A 21,507-nucleotide genomic window follows, 5' to 3' on the forward strand; every position below is an offset into this window, starting at 1 on the left:
CTCCAGCCCGGGCGACAGAGCAAGACTCCATCTCAAAACATCACCACCACCAACAACAAAACAATGCTAATTATGACCATGCTACTGCTTGGTCCAGTCTAGCAATCATACTGTCCTTATACTTCCCAAGAACACCAGTGAAATTAATCTCCAATATTTTAATTTTACCTCTGTCAATAAAAACCACACAGAGGTTTTTCACTGTTTTGTGTAGTCAGAAAGGTCTGACGATGTGCTGAAAGAAATGGAACTCACTTCCAAAAGAAAAACAAAAACATCAAGATGTTAATACCTAGGATTCCTAAGGATGCGCCTATTAGACCATGTATAAAAATTATCTTCAAAATGATTACAAAGAAAAAAATGCACCAGAAATACTGAAGGGGTGAGATAAAATGTGTAGTAAAGGGATTTTATTTTATGTTCCTGGGTTCAGGGGGGCTGTTACACTTTTAGATGAGGTGAAACCAAACCTTAGGCTCGGGGTTTGTTACTGTGAACTCACTTTAGAGACAAAATAAGCCTTGTCTGCATCAAGCTTTTATCTTTCTGAATCAGATATTTTAAAATGTATTCTTTTCTCCTAATAGTGATTCATTTGTTAATGTGTTCTGCTTTAAAAGATTTAATAAAATGATCAGTGAAAAAATAACAAATTATGTGTACTAGATAAAAAGTACTACCACAGAAGTAGAAATCATTTAACTGGTGGAGGTTATGTATCCCCTATGTGAACACCTTGGTATCAGAAGTGTCTCAGATTTTGGACTTTTTAGAATTTTGAAATACTTGGGCACATACATAATGAGATATCTTAGGGATAGGACCCAAGTCTGAACAGAATATTCATTTATGTTTCATATATACTGTATATTAATAGGCTGAAGGTAATTTTATACACTATTTGAAATAATGATGTATAAGAAACAAAGTTTGTATACACTTAACTGTCAAAAAGCAATGGTGTCAGGTGTGAAATTTTCTGCTTGTGAGGTCATGTCAGAACTCAAAGTTTTTGATTCTATACCATGTTGGATTTTTAATTTTCAAATTAGAGATGCTCAATTCTGTCCTAAGACATGGTAAGCAGTTTCAAAATGTACCATATTATTTCATTCTTAATTATACTTTGTCTTTCATTGTCTATAATAAAGGAGCTGGCTAGATTAAAAACAAGGCAGTGTGAAAACAGACCTACTGACACCAATCAAGAAGTTTCTATTTCCAAATCTCTGCTTTTTAGTACAAAATAAATGTTTTGCAGCCAAAGTATATTTACAATCATTTTGTACTGGCTTATTATCTGCCAAAACGGTGTAGACATAACCTTAGGATAGCATTTTAGCAGTGTTTTTCAAGATGTGCATTTCTCCCATAATTAAACAAAACCCGAACATTTGTGCCACAGAAATAAACACTGGTTGATGGTTTCTGAGAATACCATTGCTGCTAAGAAATTCAATTCTGCTTACCATAAAAGAGAACTGTCACAGGACAGTGGTCCCTAAAATCTGGGCATAACAGTTTTTTAGTCTGCTGAAGCAACTGGACTAGGTAAAATGGTGATTTACGTATTTGTCTTTACTCACAGTTTCCTCAGAAATGGTACAGTTTCTGAAGACTTTGGATGGGGTGGAAGCTGTCTTTGCTCCATAAGCCCATCTACTAAAGTCTCCCCCAAAGAGGTTAAGGGTAGTCATTAAGTACCTTTTTATACTTTGTTTCTCCAAAAATAACCTAGTGCAATTGGGGATGAGGTGAAAAGTTTTAGAATAGGAGTTTTCTAAAAACGACTCACAACTTTGTATAAAATGATAAGGAAAGAAACCCACCACAAAAGGTCCCCTTAAATGTGTTTTAAGTATTATAATTCATTTATATGATGACAGTGTTGGAGGAGCTAAGGAGGGATGTTCTGGGCTTTAAGGGGGTTACTATAGGATGGAAGGGATAATGCACATCAACAGTATGAAGACACAACAGAAATCTTAAATGGAGTCATACATTGATCAAATACCACCACCAAGTGGGAACACTGGAGGGATCTACGGTGCCTGTCTTTGTCATCTGTGCTCTGAGGAATGCAGGTCTCTGCTTCCTAAACTCAACTATTTTCTTGGCTAGCAATCTCCTCCCTTTTCCACTCTTCTATTATTGAATTTCTTTTCCCCACTTAGCATCTTTCAGTTCTTCTCTTTTCTAGCAGGGCTTACTCCTTGTAAACGCCCAGCCTTCCTGAAGCAGGGCTCCAAGGTCAAGGTCAAACACTTAGGTTTAGTGTGGCGTTATTGTTGACTCTTCTTTTTCTTTGTCTCTCTCATTGACTCACTTGTACACTCCACTTGAATACCACTGGCATTTCTTTCTGCCTCCCGTTCCCAATGTCAGCTCTCTCAATTCCGGTTCTTATCTTCTCTCACCTGATGTCCACAGAGGCTTTCCACTCCATTCCACACACGGCTGCCAAGATCTCTCTAACTGCCGCTTTTATCACTGTGTAACCCTGTCCTAAATCTTCAATGGCTCCTCATTATTTCCCCAGTACATATTCTTTGCTCTGCACTAAACATCCTCCCAATTCTGACTCACAGCTACACTTCACCTTCATCTTCCATAAACACAGCCCTGTCTTCCTGCCAATCTGATATACTTGTTACCATCTACCTCTCTCCTGTGCTTGCCTTAATCCCTTTGCTTTATCTCCCCTAACTGTCCACTTAATTAGGTGTAAGTCACAATCCCCGCTATATATGGTGGCCAGGTATAAAGGAGGGAAGTGAGCAAATTTACGTGGATGACGGCGATGACTGTTGGCTTCAGAGTCAGGGCTCAGCAGGGAAAGAAGAGGACAGTCATTTGGAGAACAAGCATCTAAGAGGGCAGCCATTAATCAACTCTGACCAACTGTTGTCATGGAGGAAGGCTGGCCCGATATGTCTAGGTCCTCTAAATTTTCGTAAGTCAGAAATGTATATTTACTTGAAATTTTACCCTTCAAATATTAGCCAATAATTGAACTGCAAAATATGATATAGGTAAATAAAATATAGGACAAACAAAGGATCTCTCCAGGTTGGTTGTCACCCAAAGACTGCTAGTTTCAACTTCTAGTGGTTTCTTAACTCCTTCATTGAGAACCATCTTCATTGTTCTTTCCCTTGTGCTTGGTCTCCAGAACATTCCTAATATGTTCTCCTTTCCTTAGTTTTACACATCCATTTTTGTGTGTTACTCATCACTCAAGTGGGGTTTCATCATTTCATTTTATGATTCCTTATAAAATCACTTTAAGCACTATTTCTTATTCCTTAACTTGATAAGCAGAGATAAGATATATCTCTCTGCAACTACAGAATAAGCTCCTTGAGGACAGGAGTTGTGTACCATAATTTCCTATAATCACCATAGTATCTTCCAAAGTACATTCACAAACAAGCACTTATTTAAGGGTAGAAGAGGTATCTTGGCAGTTTCAAAAGCACAGACATGTTTTAAAAAAGAAAAGATGAGCTCCATTTCTTTGACAGCTGTCTTGGACAATCTGTCATCTTATTCAGCCATACATATATGTGTAGGAGTAAGCTGTCTTCCATAGAGACTTTTATAATATGCACACTCCTATAACAAGCAACTTGCACAGTCTTTTATATTCATCTAAACCAAGGCGAGAGAACAGCCTAGTGTTTAAGAAGACAGGCTGTGGAAACACACTGCCTGGGTTCCTATCTAAGCTCTAACACTTACTGTCCATATGACCTTAAACAAGTTATGTAACTTCTGTATCTTTTGGTTTCCTAATGTGTAAAAGAGGAATGACAGTACCTACCTCAGAGGACAGTTGTGAGAATTAAATTAGTGCACATAAACTACTTAGTGCCTAACACACAGAAGATACTCCATAAATGTCAGTCATTATCATTTTAGGTTAGATAATACTTTATCTGTGGAAAGATCTATTAAAATTTATAATATATTTTAAAGAACACTCAAAATTGATTCAGAAAAGTGAAAAGCAGAACAGCAATATTTTTAGGCTTATGCTTCAGCCTCTAGTTATACTCCAAAACACTAAAACAGTACTTAGAGGTAATGTGTTCCCGAAGGTTTATAGGTTTTAGTTCTCATTGCACCAAAAATACACGTATATACACCTACAGGTAACTTCAGCAGCTTCATTGTTATTGGCAGAGAATACATCCTCAATAATTATTGTGAGAATAAATGAACAAGCTGCTTTACTTGTTATATTAGACAGTTTTGGTACGAGAGATCTTCAAGGGTAGAATTTTCTTTGCTGAAATGTACACAGGTTCAGATATCTCTGACCCTCTTCAGTGTCCTCCAAGTACAGCCACTATAACGCACAATGATCTCCAGTGGGGATGCTTTGCTGTTCTTTATATGACCTGACCTAATTAATTTCAAAATGAAAGAAAACACAATACTGTAAAGTACCTGCATAACTTAAATGACTGATAAACTGAATAATCTGAACTTCGTGGAGGTCCAAACATAAAGCATTATATTTTTCTCAATTCCTTGACCTTAGACAAAACCCTTAAAAATACCTGGAACAAATCCCAGAATTTTCAGGTCACTTTCAGCTATTAAAAGTTACCCAGTTTAAAATGCCAATCATATACATGAATTAGGACCTTCCCCAGGAAATCTCCTGGCTCCAGGGTCCTGGAAAATGCAGAGGGGGTCTTTACGATGCCAAAGGTGGGAGAAGAGGCCAATCCAAGTATCTCTGCCTGCTGCCAATTTCCTTCAATTTTTTTTTGTTTGCCTGTTTAGGCAGGTGGGTACAGGGAATAGTAGTAAATATAGGCCCAAAATACTTCTTGCCTCTCACCATGGAGAAGACATTTCTTGCAAGCAATGACCCTCATGTTTGGAAAAACTGCTCATTCACTCCTCTTACTCCAGTCCACAGGAAAGGAGTTTGGGTTAAGGTGAGTAGTTAGTTTTGAGCTGGTTCCTGGCCCTTCTTTCACAGGCCTGAAGCCTCTCATTTAGAGAACAGAAGACAGAATCAGGGAGGTACGACCAACTGCCCCTGCTTATGTTTTTCTTTATTTTCTTTGTTTCTGCTAACTCTACATAAGACTTAATGGCATTCTCAGGTAATGTGTCATGGGCAGGGGTAAAATTCAAAATATTTAACAGGCAGGAGTACCACCTAATCAGACAGGACGTGTCCTCCAAGTGCTGAAGGGGCACTCAGGCAGTTGGGATACAGGTGTCTTCTTGACAGCATAAAGTATCTTGGTGTTTTAGTATAAAGACAGTAAACCAGTTGAGAGTCCCTCCTGCTTGCAGGAGCACCTCAGAGGGTCCTGTGCAAAGGCATCTCTACCATGTTCTCCCCTGATGTGAGAGAATGTCCCAGGCCTACCTTATGCAATCCCTCTCTGTTACTGTCCAATAGCCTCCTGCTTGATCACATGGATCTATTTTCTATTTATCTACTTGACTGTTGGGAAACTCACACATCTTTATAATGCCCAACTAAGGCATGTAGCAGGCCATTCTGAGGCTCTCCATGCTGCAAACTTCCTTCAGTTTTCTTTTTGCCTGGTCAGACAGGTGAAGGATCCAGCAATAAATTGATGTCTAGAATATTTCTGCTCCTCGCCAAAGAAGATACCTCTCGCGTGTACCTTCCTCAATCTTTAACAATGGTTCTCTTGGAGCTGCCTTCACGTCCCTTGACATGGGACATAGATAAAGAATGAGAAGTACTTCTTTCCTTTCCTCTCTGTGACACAGAGAAAAGGAAAAATATTCCAGATGTGTGGATAGCCTATAATAACCCTCTACCAAAGGATGACTTGAAGGTTGGAGTGGGGTAAGAGGAGGAACCGCTGGAGTGGTAGATAGGATAATAGTTGGATTAGGCTCTCTCTTTAGAAATCCTGAGATGGGCGTGACCCAAACTGGAAGTAGTTTCTTGGTGGCTTTCCTTTTACAATGTGTGAATTTAAGGTTGTATCTTCAAATTGCAGACACCATCACCAATTCTAGGCAATAGGAAAAATAATCAATATCCTCTTATATTTATCTTAAAATACAGCAGAAATAATTGTTATATTTTGTAAATGAAAAATGAATATCAAATACACATGGAAAAAAATTAAGGAAGCATAAATCTACTGGTAATTATTTGAAGATGCTAGTTAATCCACTGTGCATATATTTATGTTTAATTAGAAACTGGAAGGCTTTAGAATGTTATTCTAAAATATACCATACTAGTATTAAGACATTACACTGATTCAGTGCAAATAACAATACAAGAAAATTTTCTTGTTAAATTATTTTTTTAGGGACTCTGTTTTATCAAAAGTATATATTTTTACTCAAATGTCATAAGAAACTCAGTCTTAGTATAAGCTGATTTGCTGTAATTGGAATAGGCTTATTTCAGTCATTTTACCCCGTTAAATTATGATACCAACATTCAAACATCTGTTAAACCATAGCATCTGTTTCATATTTGGGATGTATCCCTACAAATTAGAAGAGTGTTCTTTTTAATGAGCTCTGATTTAATAAGAAATCCTTTTTTTTATGACTGCTATGCCAAGGAAAGAAAGAAGATGAATTCACTTCTTTACCACACCCCATGCAGCAAAGTACCCCAAAGGTTCATGAATTTCTAACAACAACAAAGAAAATGGTTTAAAGATAAATATCATATATTGAAAGTTGGTTTTAAATTTTAGTATTAATATTTAAGAAATCATATGTATTTTCATATATATGTATGCCCACATACATACACATGCAATTATACAACCAGCACAAGCAGAGGGCCATCCACCCATATTATTCAAGAAAAATAACCACTTCATTCAAATAAACTCTTTTGACAATCTACGCAGTCTTAGAGTTACTAGACAAATGCATGACCTCCCAGTCTCGCTGAGTTTGTTTACAACTCTAACTCCAAAGACACTCTCTCTCGTCAGATCTTCACGGTTTCAGTTATATCTGAAGCAGTACTTTGCACTGACTCATGCAGTTCTTTTTAGAACTATTCCTTGCTGTCTTCATTAGTTTTCCTTAGAGTTTTCCAATCCCTTGTAGCCCTCTATTTTGGACTGAATTTGTCTAATACAAGAAGCATGTTATTGTATTGTCAGACAAAAATGGGTAAGTTTGTTCTATTGCTTATTAATTTTACTTTTTAAGGCCTTTGTATTTTTAAATTTCTAATTTGGACCTGGAAATCTTTGAAAGTCTAATTTACAGACATCAAATATTTTAAATTCACAAGTGTTTATAATACAAATTACCATAAAATTAAGAAATTTTGCTGGGCACAGTGGCTCACACTTGTAATCCCAGCACTTTGGGAGGCTGAGGCAGGCGAATCACTAGGTCAGGAGTTCCAGACCAGCCTGGCCAACATGGTGAAACCCCATCTTTACTAAAAACACAAAAATTAGCTCGGCACGGTGGTGGGCGCCTGTAATCCCAGCTACTCGGGAGGTTGAGGCAGGAGAATTGCTTGAACCCGGGAGGCAAAGGCTGCAGTGAGCCGAGACTGCAACACTGCACTTCAGGCTGGGTGACAGAGCTAGACTCCATCTCAAAAAAAAAAAAAAATTAGAAATTTTAGAACATGATTGGTCATCCCACTAAGTTAAATAAAACTACAAAAAATTTATAAAAGAATCTTATCGCCTACAAGAACTCAAAAAACCTCACTGAAAGGAAACCAGAAAAATGAGAGGGAAAAAAAAGGTAAGACATTTTTGGTCATCCACTTTCTACCTCCTAATTTATCTTACCAACAGAGAAAACTCTAACTAGAATGTCCTGCTGCTGAAAACATTTCTTCTGCATGTTCCCTTGAGGTAGGGTAGTCACAGCTTGGCAGAGAAAGCCATTGCCTTGCCCACCCTAGCAACATGTGCTTCCAGCGTCTTTTTCCCCAATCCATCCACCACCAATAAGGGCTCTGTTCCTCACCAGCTTTATGAAAGCACGTTTTCTACTTTGCCAACGGAACAGTAGCATTTTACACACGTCACATCAAATGTACAACTGGTTCATCTTATAAAATCAGATTTTAGAACATGTCATATGAACTCTTCACCAGGAAAACAAAAATTAAAACATCAACCACCTGATTTAGAAGTAGTGCATTCTGGAGATTTATAGATGGTCTATGGGAATGAGAAAACGGAAAATAACCACAGCAATTCTTCTGTCTTCAGGTTGGACTTACTTAGCCAATCTAAGTGACCTTATTTTAAAATACTACCTGTGAAAAATTTTTTGCAACATCTCCGGATAACCTTTTCCAATGCTTAATAACTCTTAGTAGCAAAATTCAGTTTTCCCAAATCAAAGGTCAACCCTCTCCTTGTTGAAAATTAGATGTAACACATTTTATGGTCACAGGAGAGATGGTGCAGTTTAGGAAACACTGTTAATATTTTGTGATTTCCACCTCTGCAGATCTTATCTCAATAGATTCTTAGGAACTTGCCTCTGCCAGTTGAAAGAGTGCAGACTTTCCACAGCGTTTTACAGGCTCAGCACCACCCAACTGTGAAGTGTTTGAAGAAATCTGTATTAAAGACAATTCACACAGAGAATATTAGTTGTGATATCAGAATCTTTGCTTCTCATTCATACACATTCAGGAATTTTTCTTAGTTTACAAGAGTATCACTGCTCCCATGTACCAAATAACAAAACATGTCACACTTGGGATGATCATTTTGAGAACCATTTTTAGTAAAAGACCTCAAAAATATTAACAAAAGCAGGTATGGCTGTTCAACAATAAGAATATTAAATTGCATATTCTAGGCTTTAGATTTAACTCTATAACCTTAAAGTGAGATATGCATTTCAATTTCCATAACTACTGGTCAAATATAAAAGAGATTTAAGAGTTATTTTGCATTTACCAAACAATTATTTAATTTTTTTGAGGAATATATTTGGGATCTCTGTGGCAAGACAGCATCAAGTCAGTCAACACATTTTTTTTAGAATCCAATATATATGTGCAAGGCCATATGACAGCAGCTTAGGAGGCTAAGAGGTTTATATAAAACACTGACCCTGGCTTTGAGAGTATGCTCTAATGTACATGCAAAGACTGATCATCAAGACCGCAAGTCTGAGCTATACAGTTAACGGCCTATGCTGTGTTGCAGTACATAATATAGGTACAACGTTAACATTGACTGAGTTCTCTTCTGCAAATCTGGCTAAATAGTGGCTGGCATTGAAAAAAATAAACAGCACTGCCTTTTCTCTTTTTTTTTTTTTTAAATAAAAACTTCATTTTCAATTCTTAAAGACATTTGCAAAGCATCTTCACCTGGAGAAGTTCTGTCATTGTTAGATAGTTTGGTCTAAGCTTTTCACATTCTTTATGATTCTGAATTATTTCTCAGCTTAAAACAGAGCTATTTCCCAATTCAATTTAGGAGGTAGTCCTGCTTGTGACTATATCCTTAAAGGCAACCACAGATCCCACAGGTTGTTAGTTCCAGGAGAGACTGGGTGCTTAGTGCTAGAGGAACTTTTCCCTGGAATACCTGCCGAAGAAGAGGCCTTGGCAGAGGCATGTATTTAATAATGGCCTACCTCGACCATTAAAAAGGACCTAGCTTAAGGAAGTTACAAGGACTCTTTCCTCCTAGGTGCTATCAGTCTTAACAGAGTGCTTTTCTATTTATCTCTATCATTTACTTTTTTTTAGAAGATAAATTTATGGGGCTCAATCTTACTGAAGTTTGGAATATTTTCCTCTTGCCGAATTTTTACTGATAAATGCTACTTCTACCTTTTCTAGACAGGTTGAATTCACTTACTCACCTTATCAGGGGACTAAGAGAAAACAAACACATTAATATCACTGACTCTCAGTGCTTCAGGGAATGAGGCACTGAACATAAATGCCAGTGCCTTGAATCAACGTTGTGTAATAGAAAGAAGACGGCCTTTGTGCCAGACAGGCATGCTTTCATTACTTGCTGCTGTGTGGGCTTAAGCAAATAAGGTTTTGAGTCTCATTTACCTCACCTTTAAAATACAAATAGTAATATCTGCCTGGAATTGTGCTGTGAAGATTAGGTTTGATGCTAGTGTAGGGCAGTGCTAAGGAGATATTATGCTCTCAATAAATGGCCCAATTATTACTAATGATTTATCTTTACACCTTTTTAGTACAATTTCATACAATTCCAAAAAATAGGTACACACTGAAATTGAACAGAATTAAAAATGGCAATGTTTGCGGATATTTATTAAATTTAGTAATTTGGAGAGCATTAAATTTGTCGCATAATCCCATGACATGCTCAAGAATTACTGAAGGCCCAGAAGCAGGGTAGCACTGCACTTCATACCCCATGCCGTTTTTCTGGCTTTTCCCACTGGCTCCCTCTGCTGCTGCATTTATCACTGCAGGTTTTCTTTTTCTCTGTGTGTCACTCCCACATATCCTGTGCCTGATGCAGTGCATCGCACACTAAGAGGCTCATGAATGACTGAATGCATGGATGCATTACCTGCCCTTAGAGTTCAAGTACAACTGTCAGAGAGGAGGCTTGAGAATAGTCCCCTTATGTTTAGTAAGAACAGTTTTCCTCATTGACTCTGGGAGGATTTTTACCTGTTTACAGGTACAGGGCAGCAGTTTAAATGCTCAAGGTTGCTGGAAGCCTGATTCCCAAAAAGGCATGCGTTGGGGGAGGTTCAACATACTTTCATAGTCCAACATTTCCAGAATCTCCTAACAATAACATTTTTATGACATTACTTAGTGTGAGATATGATTTCTAAAAGTTAAATCAAAAACTTCTTAATTTGAGGGAAGGAAGGGTAGAAAACTAGAAATACGCTAATTTCTATGGCGGGGGTCCTTATCTCAATTTCTTTGCAGCATTTGACAGTGCTAGTCTTTCTTTAGAAAAGCTCTTTCCTGCCTTCCATTACTGCAGGGTCCTTGCTTTCCTCCTATGTCTCAGGCCACTCCTCGTGGTTTTTTGCTGGCTTTTCTTTCTATAATGATCCCTTCAACATTTTTCCTCAGTGTTTTGTCTTAGAGCCCTCTCTCAGTAATCTCATCTATGCTGATGCCTTCAATTTCAAGCGTAGCTGGTACAATAATGACTTGTTATATCACTGTTCATTCCTGCCGATGCTCTTCTACCTAGGAGACAAATACATCCTTTCAGATAGGAACAATATAGTTAACATCTGTTTTCCAATGACTGGTCAGCTATGGAGGGAAGCGTGTGTTTGCTATGTTAGTAGGTAGAGGGCACTAGTGCGCCATAGTGCATAGCAATTTCATGGGTATGCTTTTTATTTTTCTCAAATTGGATGGGGCTTGCCAGTAAGTTAATTCCACTGTAGTCTCTCTTCTGACTATTATGTAATGTTCGGATAAACAGTATTCATCAATAAAGGCTAGCAAGAGGGTGGGTGTAACAGTATAAGAGGTACAGCTACAGTGCTAAGAAAAATGATCACCCTGGATGTTAAATTGCTAATTTTATGGCTGCCTGAGGTGGGACAGCAAACAGGTGGTAAAGACCAGAATCAAATTAGGTAACGATGGAAGTGTTTTGCAATTATAAAGGTATTACAAATATTGTAGCTTGGGAGAAAATGACTGATAATTGTTGAATGAATAAATGAGTCAATGAAGAAGTAATTTCTTCCTTACCTTACCCTCCTTATCTAAAAAGAAAAATTAGTGTTTCCAATAAAATACATAATATACTACCTAATTAGTTATAGTGTAAGTATATGGTGTTTTTAATAGAAAGTAATATTACGTAACACACTGAGCATAACCTCATGAAAAGAAATGCATTAAATTTGCATCTATTGCTTATATCCAATTGTGACAAAATTTTAATTTTGGTGAAATTATATAAGCAAAGTAAATAACTTCTAAGGAAAGTTTTAATGTCCAAATCTACCTAAATCATCCAGATTAGCTGTGTCTTCAAGGTAAATGTAATTTTTCAATGCAAAGATATACTCTATCAGAGAATATGGGAATTGGTCATGGCTCTTAGGCCTGTTAAATAATTAAAGACAACAGTTCCCTTCCGACATTATATTTGGTCTTTAGTCTTTGGTAAACCAGGTCTAGAAAGTGACTATGTGTCACTCTACCTGTAAACAACAGAGGATGGAGACAGGAAAGTCATTCTGACCAACTTAATGGATCAGAACCTGGAAACACAGAGTAGATGGCACTTTGGATGGGCCACGCTGAATCTGGATGAAACATGAGTGTCACCTTGGAATGGGAGACAGGCTGCAATTGGAGGTGGGGTGTGAGGAACAGTCCCTGCACTCTAGGTTTCTTTCTAAATCCTCATTTTTCTCTTCTTAAATGTAAACATTTATGAGGCATCTGCAAACAAAATGTGCTTTATTCAGTTTTATGGTTCCATTTAGATTCACTTCCATGGGCTTTTCAATGACTGGATTTGGTTAAGAAGGAAACATATCTTTCTCAGCTTGCAAGGAAGAGATCCAGGACTCAATGAAAAAAGAAAAGCCAAACATTTTTGACTTAAAGAAATTACTAGGGTATTAAAAGTATGTTTCTCAGATAAATATTTTACATTTCCAAGAGAAAATCTAGTTAACTTCTTCCCAGTGTTATAAAAGGTTGTAAATAAAACAAATAGTTTCTGAGAATTTTGTATGCCTGATCTTAAAATGATATTACAAAGCTAAATACTTTTAAAGGGTAAATTGTTTCCCAGATTATATAAACACCCACTTTTCTTAAAGTGTACATAATGGAACCAGGAATCCCTCTGAAAAGAGACAGGGGTATAAAAGTGCTCCACTGGGTAATTTTCTATTTTACACCAATCCCTTCCTCTCTTGACCCTTCCACCGTGAGGTCCCAGAGATATTAACATGTACCTTAACAATAATGATTTAATAATTTGGGTTTTAAAAAAAAACACATAGCTATAGAGCAGTGGTCTCAAACTGTGGTTGCAAACTGTGGAATGCAAATTCTCAGGTCCAGCACCAGACCTAATCAGTCGGAAACTTTGGTGGTGGGGCCCAGCAATCTGTGTGTAAACAGCATTCCAACTGACTCTGATGTACTGTAAAAGTTGAGAACCTTTTCTATCGACTAATTAAAACAAGAATTTCAAGAGTCTTTGGGTTTTCTCAAAGGTGATGTTGTTTTATGAAATAATTCTAACAGCTTTAGGAATACGACAGTGAGTAATTATAGCCTATTCTATTTATATTGCAATACGTAAGGTCATAACAGATTTTAGTAGATCTTTTTATTAGTTCATCTAGTTGGCTCTTATTTAGCCTTAAATAAAACCAGCCCAATATTAGTCTAACAATGCGGTCAGATTACAAGATGTTAAAGATGGAAAGTTAGGGTTCTGTTGGGTCAGAGGAGGAAACTGAGGAGAGAGGTTACGTATCCTTTGAGAACCATGAACTCCTCTTGGATAAACACATATAACATTTACAGTTAAACAGCCAAGGATACAAAAATTTAATTTGCTGAGGAACTAGGGCTATCATCAATGGTTGCAAAATATAAGGAGGAAAAGTTATATACTTGTGGGGACTACATCTCATTCTAGGGCAAAACAGAAATCATATATTTTTACACTATCCATTATATTTTGGTCTACACTTCATGACTAAAAACCCCAAGAGTCCTCAGGAGATTAGTGTGTTGAGCAGAGGCGCAACCTCTAGAAATGCTACCCTGCATGACTCTCTCCTCTCAGGTAAGAAGTTTTTTTCTTCTCTAGAAAAAAACTCAGCATAATTAAGAGGCAAGTACCAAATCTCATGCATTCAAGAATGAATGTACTGAGCAGCAAGGACAAATTAGTTTATGAAAGGCATGGGATCTCATCCTGCAGAAGCACAGGATGGTGGCTATTACACCACCAAACTGGTTCCTTAGAGCTGTCTGCAGGGCTTCAGGAGCTCTGAATGAATCTGATGATGGTGTTGATAAAATAATCACCACGGCCAGGTGCGGTGACTCATATCTGCAATCCCTGCACTTTGGGAGGCCCAGGCAGGTGGATCACCTGAGGTCATGAGTTCATGACCAGCCTGGCCAACATGGTGAAACCCGTCTCTACTAAAAATACAAAAATTATCCAGGCGTGGTGGTGAAAACCTGTAATCCCAGCTGCTTGGGAGGCTGAGGCAGGAGACTCACTTGAACCTGGGAGCTGGAGTTTGCAGTGAGCCCAGATCGTGCCACTGCACTCCAGTCTGGGTGACAAGAGAAAAACTCTGTCTCAAAACAAAAACAAAACAAAACAAACCAAAACAAAAACATACGCTCAGCAGTGATGACTGTTAGAACCAGCACCAGCTGAGATACTCCATACTGGTATTTTAAATTAAGCTGAATACTCTTGGTAGTCAGTGGATATGTAAACATCAGATGTGTCAAAGATGAGCCAATACCATTCTAATATTCATGCTATGGAGTATCGAATTTAATCAACAGAATACGTGGCAAATCAATTCTGTTTTGAAAAAAATGCTTCTGAAAAGCTGGTTAGAACTGGCTCAGATATCAACATTAAAAATAAATTTAGTCAATATGCCAACATTTCTTTTTAACGCTGAAGGATTATTAGCATCAAACAAATGGGCATCAGCAACTGGAGGAAAGCAAGAAAGTATTATTAACAAAACTGTTTCCCCTAGACAGTGAAAGTCACAGCTTGGTTATTGTAATGGGAAACCATAATAAAATCTTAATTTATTCAGATTAATTAAGCAAATTATTCTTTATGAAATAATGTTATATATTTTCGTTACCAGTCTTATACACCAGCCCTCAGCAGCTAAGCAAATACTATGGCAGGGAAGCCTAATGCAGAAGCAGGCCAACCAATGGCATAAAGTCACAGTAGTTGACACAAGTTGTCCCAAGAGGAAATGACATTTTTTTTTTTTAATTTAAGAGTCCAAAGTAATATTTTCTCATTTTCAAAGTAAGATGCTAGGTTTTCTTCTGCCAAAAGGATATCATTTTACATTTCATTTATGCAATACTCTTTATTCAAATGAATCAAAGTGATTCAATTGTCGTTTTCTCTCAACCCTATAAAAAATTGCTTGGTTTATGATATGCATTTTTCTGTTGGGATAAAAAGAGAAAAAAGAAAAGACCTAAAGCAGATAGCATCTTATTGTCATAAACTATATACATTTTATTATTTTTCATATAGTGCCCATTAGAAATGAGCATATGGTTGAGGGCAGGGCTTTTGTGGCAAAATTAAGAATACCAGATTTGTCTCTGCAGCATACCAACCAAAAAAAAAATTACTCTCTGGTATGTGCTCTCTTTGGCTGACAAGCCAAAGAAATCTGAGATCTTACAAAAGCTGACCTGATCTAAGCCTGGGATTAAATACTAATAAAAATACTGGCTGAAGCTATATCACACTTAAAGCTAATTTAACCTGATTTAACAGGTCGTATTCACCACTGCATTCACTGTGAAAGAGTTATTCATGAATTATAGCATCTAATTTCACTATTGGAAAAATTTAATAAATCGAAACCCTCTGGCCTTCGTGTTGACAGCAGTTTTTCCAAGCTTTTAAAATAAATTAAAAACAAGGTAGAATGAAATAAACACATTACTGGTAAGTGCCTATTCTGAATGAGCTCTTTAATGAATGCTTATAAAATGGGTGTAAAATCTGAAGCTGATTTGACTATGATTACACCAGAGGTAGCAAAAAAAGCAATATATATTCTGTTATGTGTATTATGTTAATAATGACAACAGGCATGCCTGAAGTTCACTATACATTACTAAAACTCCATTCCAGTATTCCTGAGCTCAACAAGTTTTCTTAGCCCAATAAGCATTTTAAAAAGGCCATACCTCTGCAAACTGAAACAAGGCGGATGTTTGACATTGCTTTGTAGGAGCATCAGGGTGGGACGTACTTGAAGATATCTGAAAGGAAACAAGTAGTTTTTAATGCACAATGACATTTTTCCATATCAGATCGTAAGATTCTGCCATATATTTTCAACTATAGACACTGATAAAGATTTAAAAATGAGTCATTACTCTCAACCCCTTTAGAAGAGCAGTATAAATAAGGGAGGACAAAGGCCATGTTTCTAAAAACAGGTGATTATAAAGAACAAAGACTGAGTATGGCTCATTTGCCCTGTCTTTTGTAAGGGTACCAGGTATATATCAAACAGCAGTTAAGGAGACCTGTTGAAATAAATTTCCTTACTTAAAAAAATGAAAAAAATGTATATTATTAAAAGCTGAAAGCTGCAAGTAAAGCCACTCACTCACTCTCTTCCAACACCACTCCTTCCAAGCAAGCTGTTCTCTAGTTAGAGGCAGCTGTGAAGCAGTGTCGGCAAAGCATATGGATGTGGGTCAGGGTATCTGGGATTGAATCTGCTCTGCTGCTTATCCACAACATGACCTTGGGCAGCTCAGCTAAACTTTCTGACTTATTTTTCCCAACTGTAAATTGATGATGATGACAATAATTCGCATTTTAGAGGATTGTGGTGAAAAAAAAAAAAAACAACCCATAAAATATGGCATGGCATCAGAACTCAATATATTGTTTAGTAAATATGAAAAGCATTTTCTTCTTTTACAGCACCTGTATCCTCCCACCCAACACAAACACACACACATTAGTGTCTGACAATTAACAGAAGTCTGCCACCCTACAACTAATTCAACTAAGGGACCTTCTGTTTCCAGTTGGTAATTATGGTAGCTTCCTTCAACTTCGCTCAGAGGAACATGAGGAAATACTTTTCAAGGACATTTTAAGAGCAAGGTCAGTTAGTAATTTTGGTTCCAAAGTGAAAAAAGCTTTTATCCAGCTACAAAACAGGGTAAAAGTGGGTCACAGAGAAGAAAGCCTAGGCCTTATAACTTCAGTCATTCCCAATCCCACAAGTCTTTTCCTTCAAGTAACTGTGTTCACCAACAACTCCATCAAAAGGTACTCACTAAGCAATAAATCCACTTTAATCATAAGCCTTTAACCACAAAAACTGCTTTTTTCATTTTAGTTAAACTGGTTAGAAAAACAATGGGGCCATGTAGCCATACAGTATGAAAGTGACGTTTAGGAATGAGAAAGAATCAGGAAGCTGGGCACAGTGTGGCTCACATCTGTACTCCCAGTGCCTTGGGAGGCTGAGGTAGGAAGATCACTTGAGCCCAGGAGTCCAAGACCAGCCTGAGCAACACAGCAAGACCCCGTGTCAAAACTACAAAAAAAAAAAAAAATTAGCAGAGAGACTGACTGAGTAATGAACTGTATTCACTGCTGAAGCTATCAGGAAAAGTTCATTCTACTGGGTCTTTCTAATCAGGTAAGTATTCTTAGAATAAATATCAGTAAGACGAAAAAATATCAACCAAATCCAATTTAACAAACTAGGTAGAAATAAACCACCTTATCCATTATAAGATCTAGCCAAGTGTTCTGAAGACATTCAAGGACAAAATTTTAGAACTTTTCTTGGTCAAACCATGAATCTTGTCATTTCAAGTGACTACCAAGTAGAAGTATGACGGACTGCAAAAATGAACCCAGAGAAATCTTTCTTAAGTCTTAGGAATTATAAACTCAGTAAATCTTATTGCAGACATGACTTTTCATCCCTATCAAACCTCTATAAAATTAAAAAAAAATAAACTTTATATAAAGGGAAATACATAAATATTGCAGGTTATACCTAAATATAATATATTCCTTTAAGAATTAAATCAGGTAATGGCAAAATAGAAGTAGTGTTACAATCCATCCAATTTTGTGAAAAGTATCTCAGAAGTTCTTAAAAAAAAAGTGGGGGGGAGATGTTATTATAAATTAATATAAGATAAAGATTTCAACTAATAACATAAATAGGGGCTCCTGGAGACAGATTAGAGACCTTTTATATAAAAGCAATAGGATGAGGGATCCCTCTGCATCTTAGATATGCTGTACAAGCCACAAAAATGTACATATGCTAATATATCCAAAATTTCCTGTGAAATTTTAGAGGTTTCATTAGATTGTTAAAGGTTCAAGGATCGTCTCTTAAGCCTTTCTGCTTTCAAAGTAGGGACCAATCTTATTTAACATGTCTATAACTGCTCTTGAAAAAAAGAGTGCAGGCCGAGTGTCGTGGCTCATGCCCTGTAATCCAGTACTCTGAAAGGCTGAGGTGGGAAGATGGCCTGAGATCAGTAATTCAAGAACAGCCTGGGCAACACCGTGAGACCCCATTTCTAAAAAAAAGAAAAAAAAATTAGTTGGGCATGGTGGCATGCATCTGCAGTCTCAGCTACTCAGGAAGCCGAGATGAAAGGATCCCTTGCACCCAGAAGTTCCAGGTAACAATGAGCTATGATCATGCCACTGCACTATACACCTGGATGACAGAGTGAGACTCTATTTCTAAAAAAAATAAAAAATGTTCCCCCAATACAAAACAGTAAAACAGTTGGGCAAACACCAGGAAGGATGACAGTGGTGAAAAATGTCTAGTCAATGAGAATTCAAATGATCAAGGGAAGACCAGGTGGCTTAAAGTTTAAGAAAAAAATTTATCAGTGGGGGCTCATATTGAGTTCTGGAGTAAATTAAGATATTCTGAGCAGTCTTAAACTTTAGACTTGATATCAAGGATAATGTGCTTTTCTACACCATCTCTTTGAACCATGTCAAGAGACCTATTGAGCTAAACAAGTCTGACAAACGATGACTTTGAAAACTGCCAACCTCAGGCTCAAGTTTCAATTAAGATGAAAGTATACTTAAAAAAGAAAAAGAAATGCATGGATTAGTTGCATAGCCAATAATCCTGAGCCAATTCTGTCTTCTATTTCATCAAATGAACACGCCAATAAATGACTGTTATAACAGTAATTCAATATAGTCTTAACCTTACTAACCATGAGTAAAAATTAGTAATAAGATTAATAATATTTACTACGACTTTAATGATAAGCTTCTATAAATGCATAAATGTAGTTATTTCTTAATTAAGAGTCCCAAAATATCTTTTCCAAAATTTGACTCTATTTTCCCACTTATGGTTGAACTGAATAGAGTTCTTCATTGCTTTCAGTTACTGTTGTTGGCCCCAATTTAAGCCCACTTTACAGTTTTCTCATTAGTTAAGTATCAATTGTAGTATGTATGTTACCTCGGCAAACTGAAACAATGGTGACTTCTGACGCAATTCAGGAGATTCTGAAACATCAGGCCTGCATGTGCCGGAGGATACCTGAAACAAAGAAAGATGTCACATTTTCTTTTGTACTATTTACTCTGTTAGGTAAACATTTAAGGCTCTATCTTCATTATCAACAACAGTTACAGAAACATCACCTTTCAATCAAGTCTTTTTCTCAAGGTATACGTTTCTTCTTTTATCTCAATGCTAATATTGACCCACTTTTGCAGTTAGGTGACAATTACTTTGGTAGTCAACTGTTAGTCAAAAGTCACAGGAGGCTTTGGAATGTTAGAGAGGGAAGAATTTCATTATTCCTCTGATCTAACCCCCTCTCTTTTCAAAGATGAAGTAATTTTAACACTTCTCCCAATGCTAAAAAATCCCCTGATTACCACAAGACATATATATTGATCTATTGTACATCTTCTTCCAGGGGCTTTATTTAATGTGTTATCCCCAACACTGCCTGGGCACAATGTAGATACTCGACAAGTATTCGTGGAGTGAACTAATAAAAGCTGAATATAGTTCTTCAATCCCAATTCAGTGTGATTGTTCCCCACTTTCCTGAATAATGAAATTAGACAGTCTAGGGAAAATAAATTATCTTTCACTTTAAAGAAAAAATGAAAGGTGCAAATACTTTTTAATAACTTGCTTTCTGACTACAAAATAATCTAAGTTCACTGTTAAAAATCTGAAGAAAAAAAAAAAACACACCAAAACAAAGAAGAAAAATCACCTACAATGTTACCACCCAAAGATAAGTACTGTTAATACTCTTATATATTATTCCAGTTGTGTATGTAGGTAATGTTTAACAAAAATAGAATATTCTAACACATTTACAGAATGTTCTGTTTTAAAAAAACTTTAATATTCATTTTTCTGCATCACTAAGTCTTTTCCAGTATAATTTTAATAGCTGCATGTGATTATACTTGATGGGTAAATCCTATGGAAAGAGCTGCCAGTCACCCAGATTACGTTCCTAAAAACAGTTTCGCACTGAACCTCTTAAGACATTGAGGATGTGCTTCTCTAACAATGTCACAGGCCACTGGGCAGGAGCAAACATTTGAAATTTTAATTGTCACCTTTGGATTTTAAAGAGTAATGGTCACCTTCTCCCAGAGACAAGCACATTGGTGAAAGTACAGAAGGTTTAACTAATTTGCCACCTGTGGTTTGGCTGCAAAGCCTGACTCTCCTATTGTCACTGGCTATTTGACGCAAAATGCACTAAAAAGGTGGCTAACAAATCCTGAAATTTGCAGCCACAAGATTGGGAATTCTTTTATCAGAAGGAATACCTGAACAAAGTGTATCTTTATAATTTAGAAATATTTTTAAAAAATCAACTTCTCTGCTTTATTAAAAAAATCTGTTTGGCTCCTGATTATTTGGTAAATAATCAAAATTTTACTTACATTCAAGCATACGACTTTCTGAAAATTATAAAATATCTTTATAAAACTTTAATAAAATAGTTGTGCATAAGACAGAAATCTATAAAAGATATTCAGGATTAAATGTGTTATTTAGAGTAGCTAAACTTCGAAAAGTCTATATAACATATATGCTTATTTCAGATCCCACAATGCGCAAGAAATAGTACCATTTATGAGGAGGTAAATTCCCCATGGCTTAGAGTTCATATTAACATCATGAAGAAATTCAAGTTTCTTTTAAGTGTTATGTATAGATTATTTGGCCACAACAACACATCAAGTCATAAAATATAAAGGTTAAATAACACCCTTTGCAAAGTTTTAGGAATGGATGGTCTTAAATAAAACTTCCTATTTGAACACATAATTATGAAGGCATCTATAATCCTGCGCATGGTTTGCCAATTTTAGCATGCAATCACATAAGTCTACACGTTTGTGCTTATCATGCACCTGACGAAGGTGGGTGCACAACGAGCATCTGTTGACTAACTGAATTCTCTCCATATTTATGTGAATAGGAAGAATCTCAGTGATCTGGCCAGGAGTACAGTAATAGAAGAACTAATGCTGTGCATTTTACTCTAGCGGACCATGTCCTCTCTCAAAACCTAGTTACTCTTACTCTTCAGTGTAGTACAGTGGAAATGGTACAAACTTAGGAATCAGGAGAATTGGGTTAGTACTAAGCTTTACAGTTAGCTAACCCTCTAGTACACAAAAGACTAGAGGCAATATATCAAAAGAGGTCAAGAGGATAGACATAAAAAAGAAAAAGAAAAAAGGAGGATTGGGAAAG

General features: G+C 36.7%; 1 protein-coding gene across 16 annotated transcripts in view; it reads right to left on the bottom strand.

Moving 5' to 3' along the window:
• Positions 1 to 21,507, bottom strand: part of BBX (BBX high mobility group box domain containing) — a 276,803-nt gene that overhangs the window by 47,832 nt on the left and 207,464 nt on the right. For all 16 annotated transcript variants that reach the window (XM_032299188.1, XM_032299204.1, XM_032299203.1 and 13 more), the window contains 3 exons: positions 19,225 to 19,305; positions 15,920 to 15,994; positions 8,504 to 8,584 (listed from right to left, as the gene is read on the bottom strand). In XM_032299188.1, the coding sequence (XP_032155079.1) occupies positions 8,504 to 8,584; positions 15,920 to 15,994; positions 19,225 to 19,305 (237 nt within the window). The remainder of the gene's footprint in view (positions 1 to 8,503; positions 8,585 to 15,919; positions 15,995 to 19,224; positions 19,306 to 21,507) is intronic.

The sequence above is a fragment of the Sapajus apella genome, unplaced genomic scaffold (assembly GCF_009761245.1).
Source record: "Sapajus apella isolate SASKATOON/1434 unplaced genomic scaffold, GSC_monkey_1.0 scaffold40, whole genome shotgun sequence".
NCBI classification, from domain to species: Eukaryota; Metazoa; Chordata; class Mammalia; order Primates; family Cebidae; genus Sapajus; species Sapajus apella.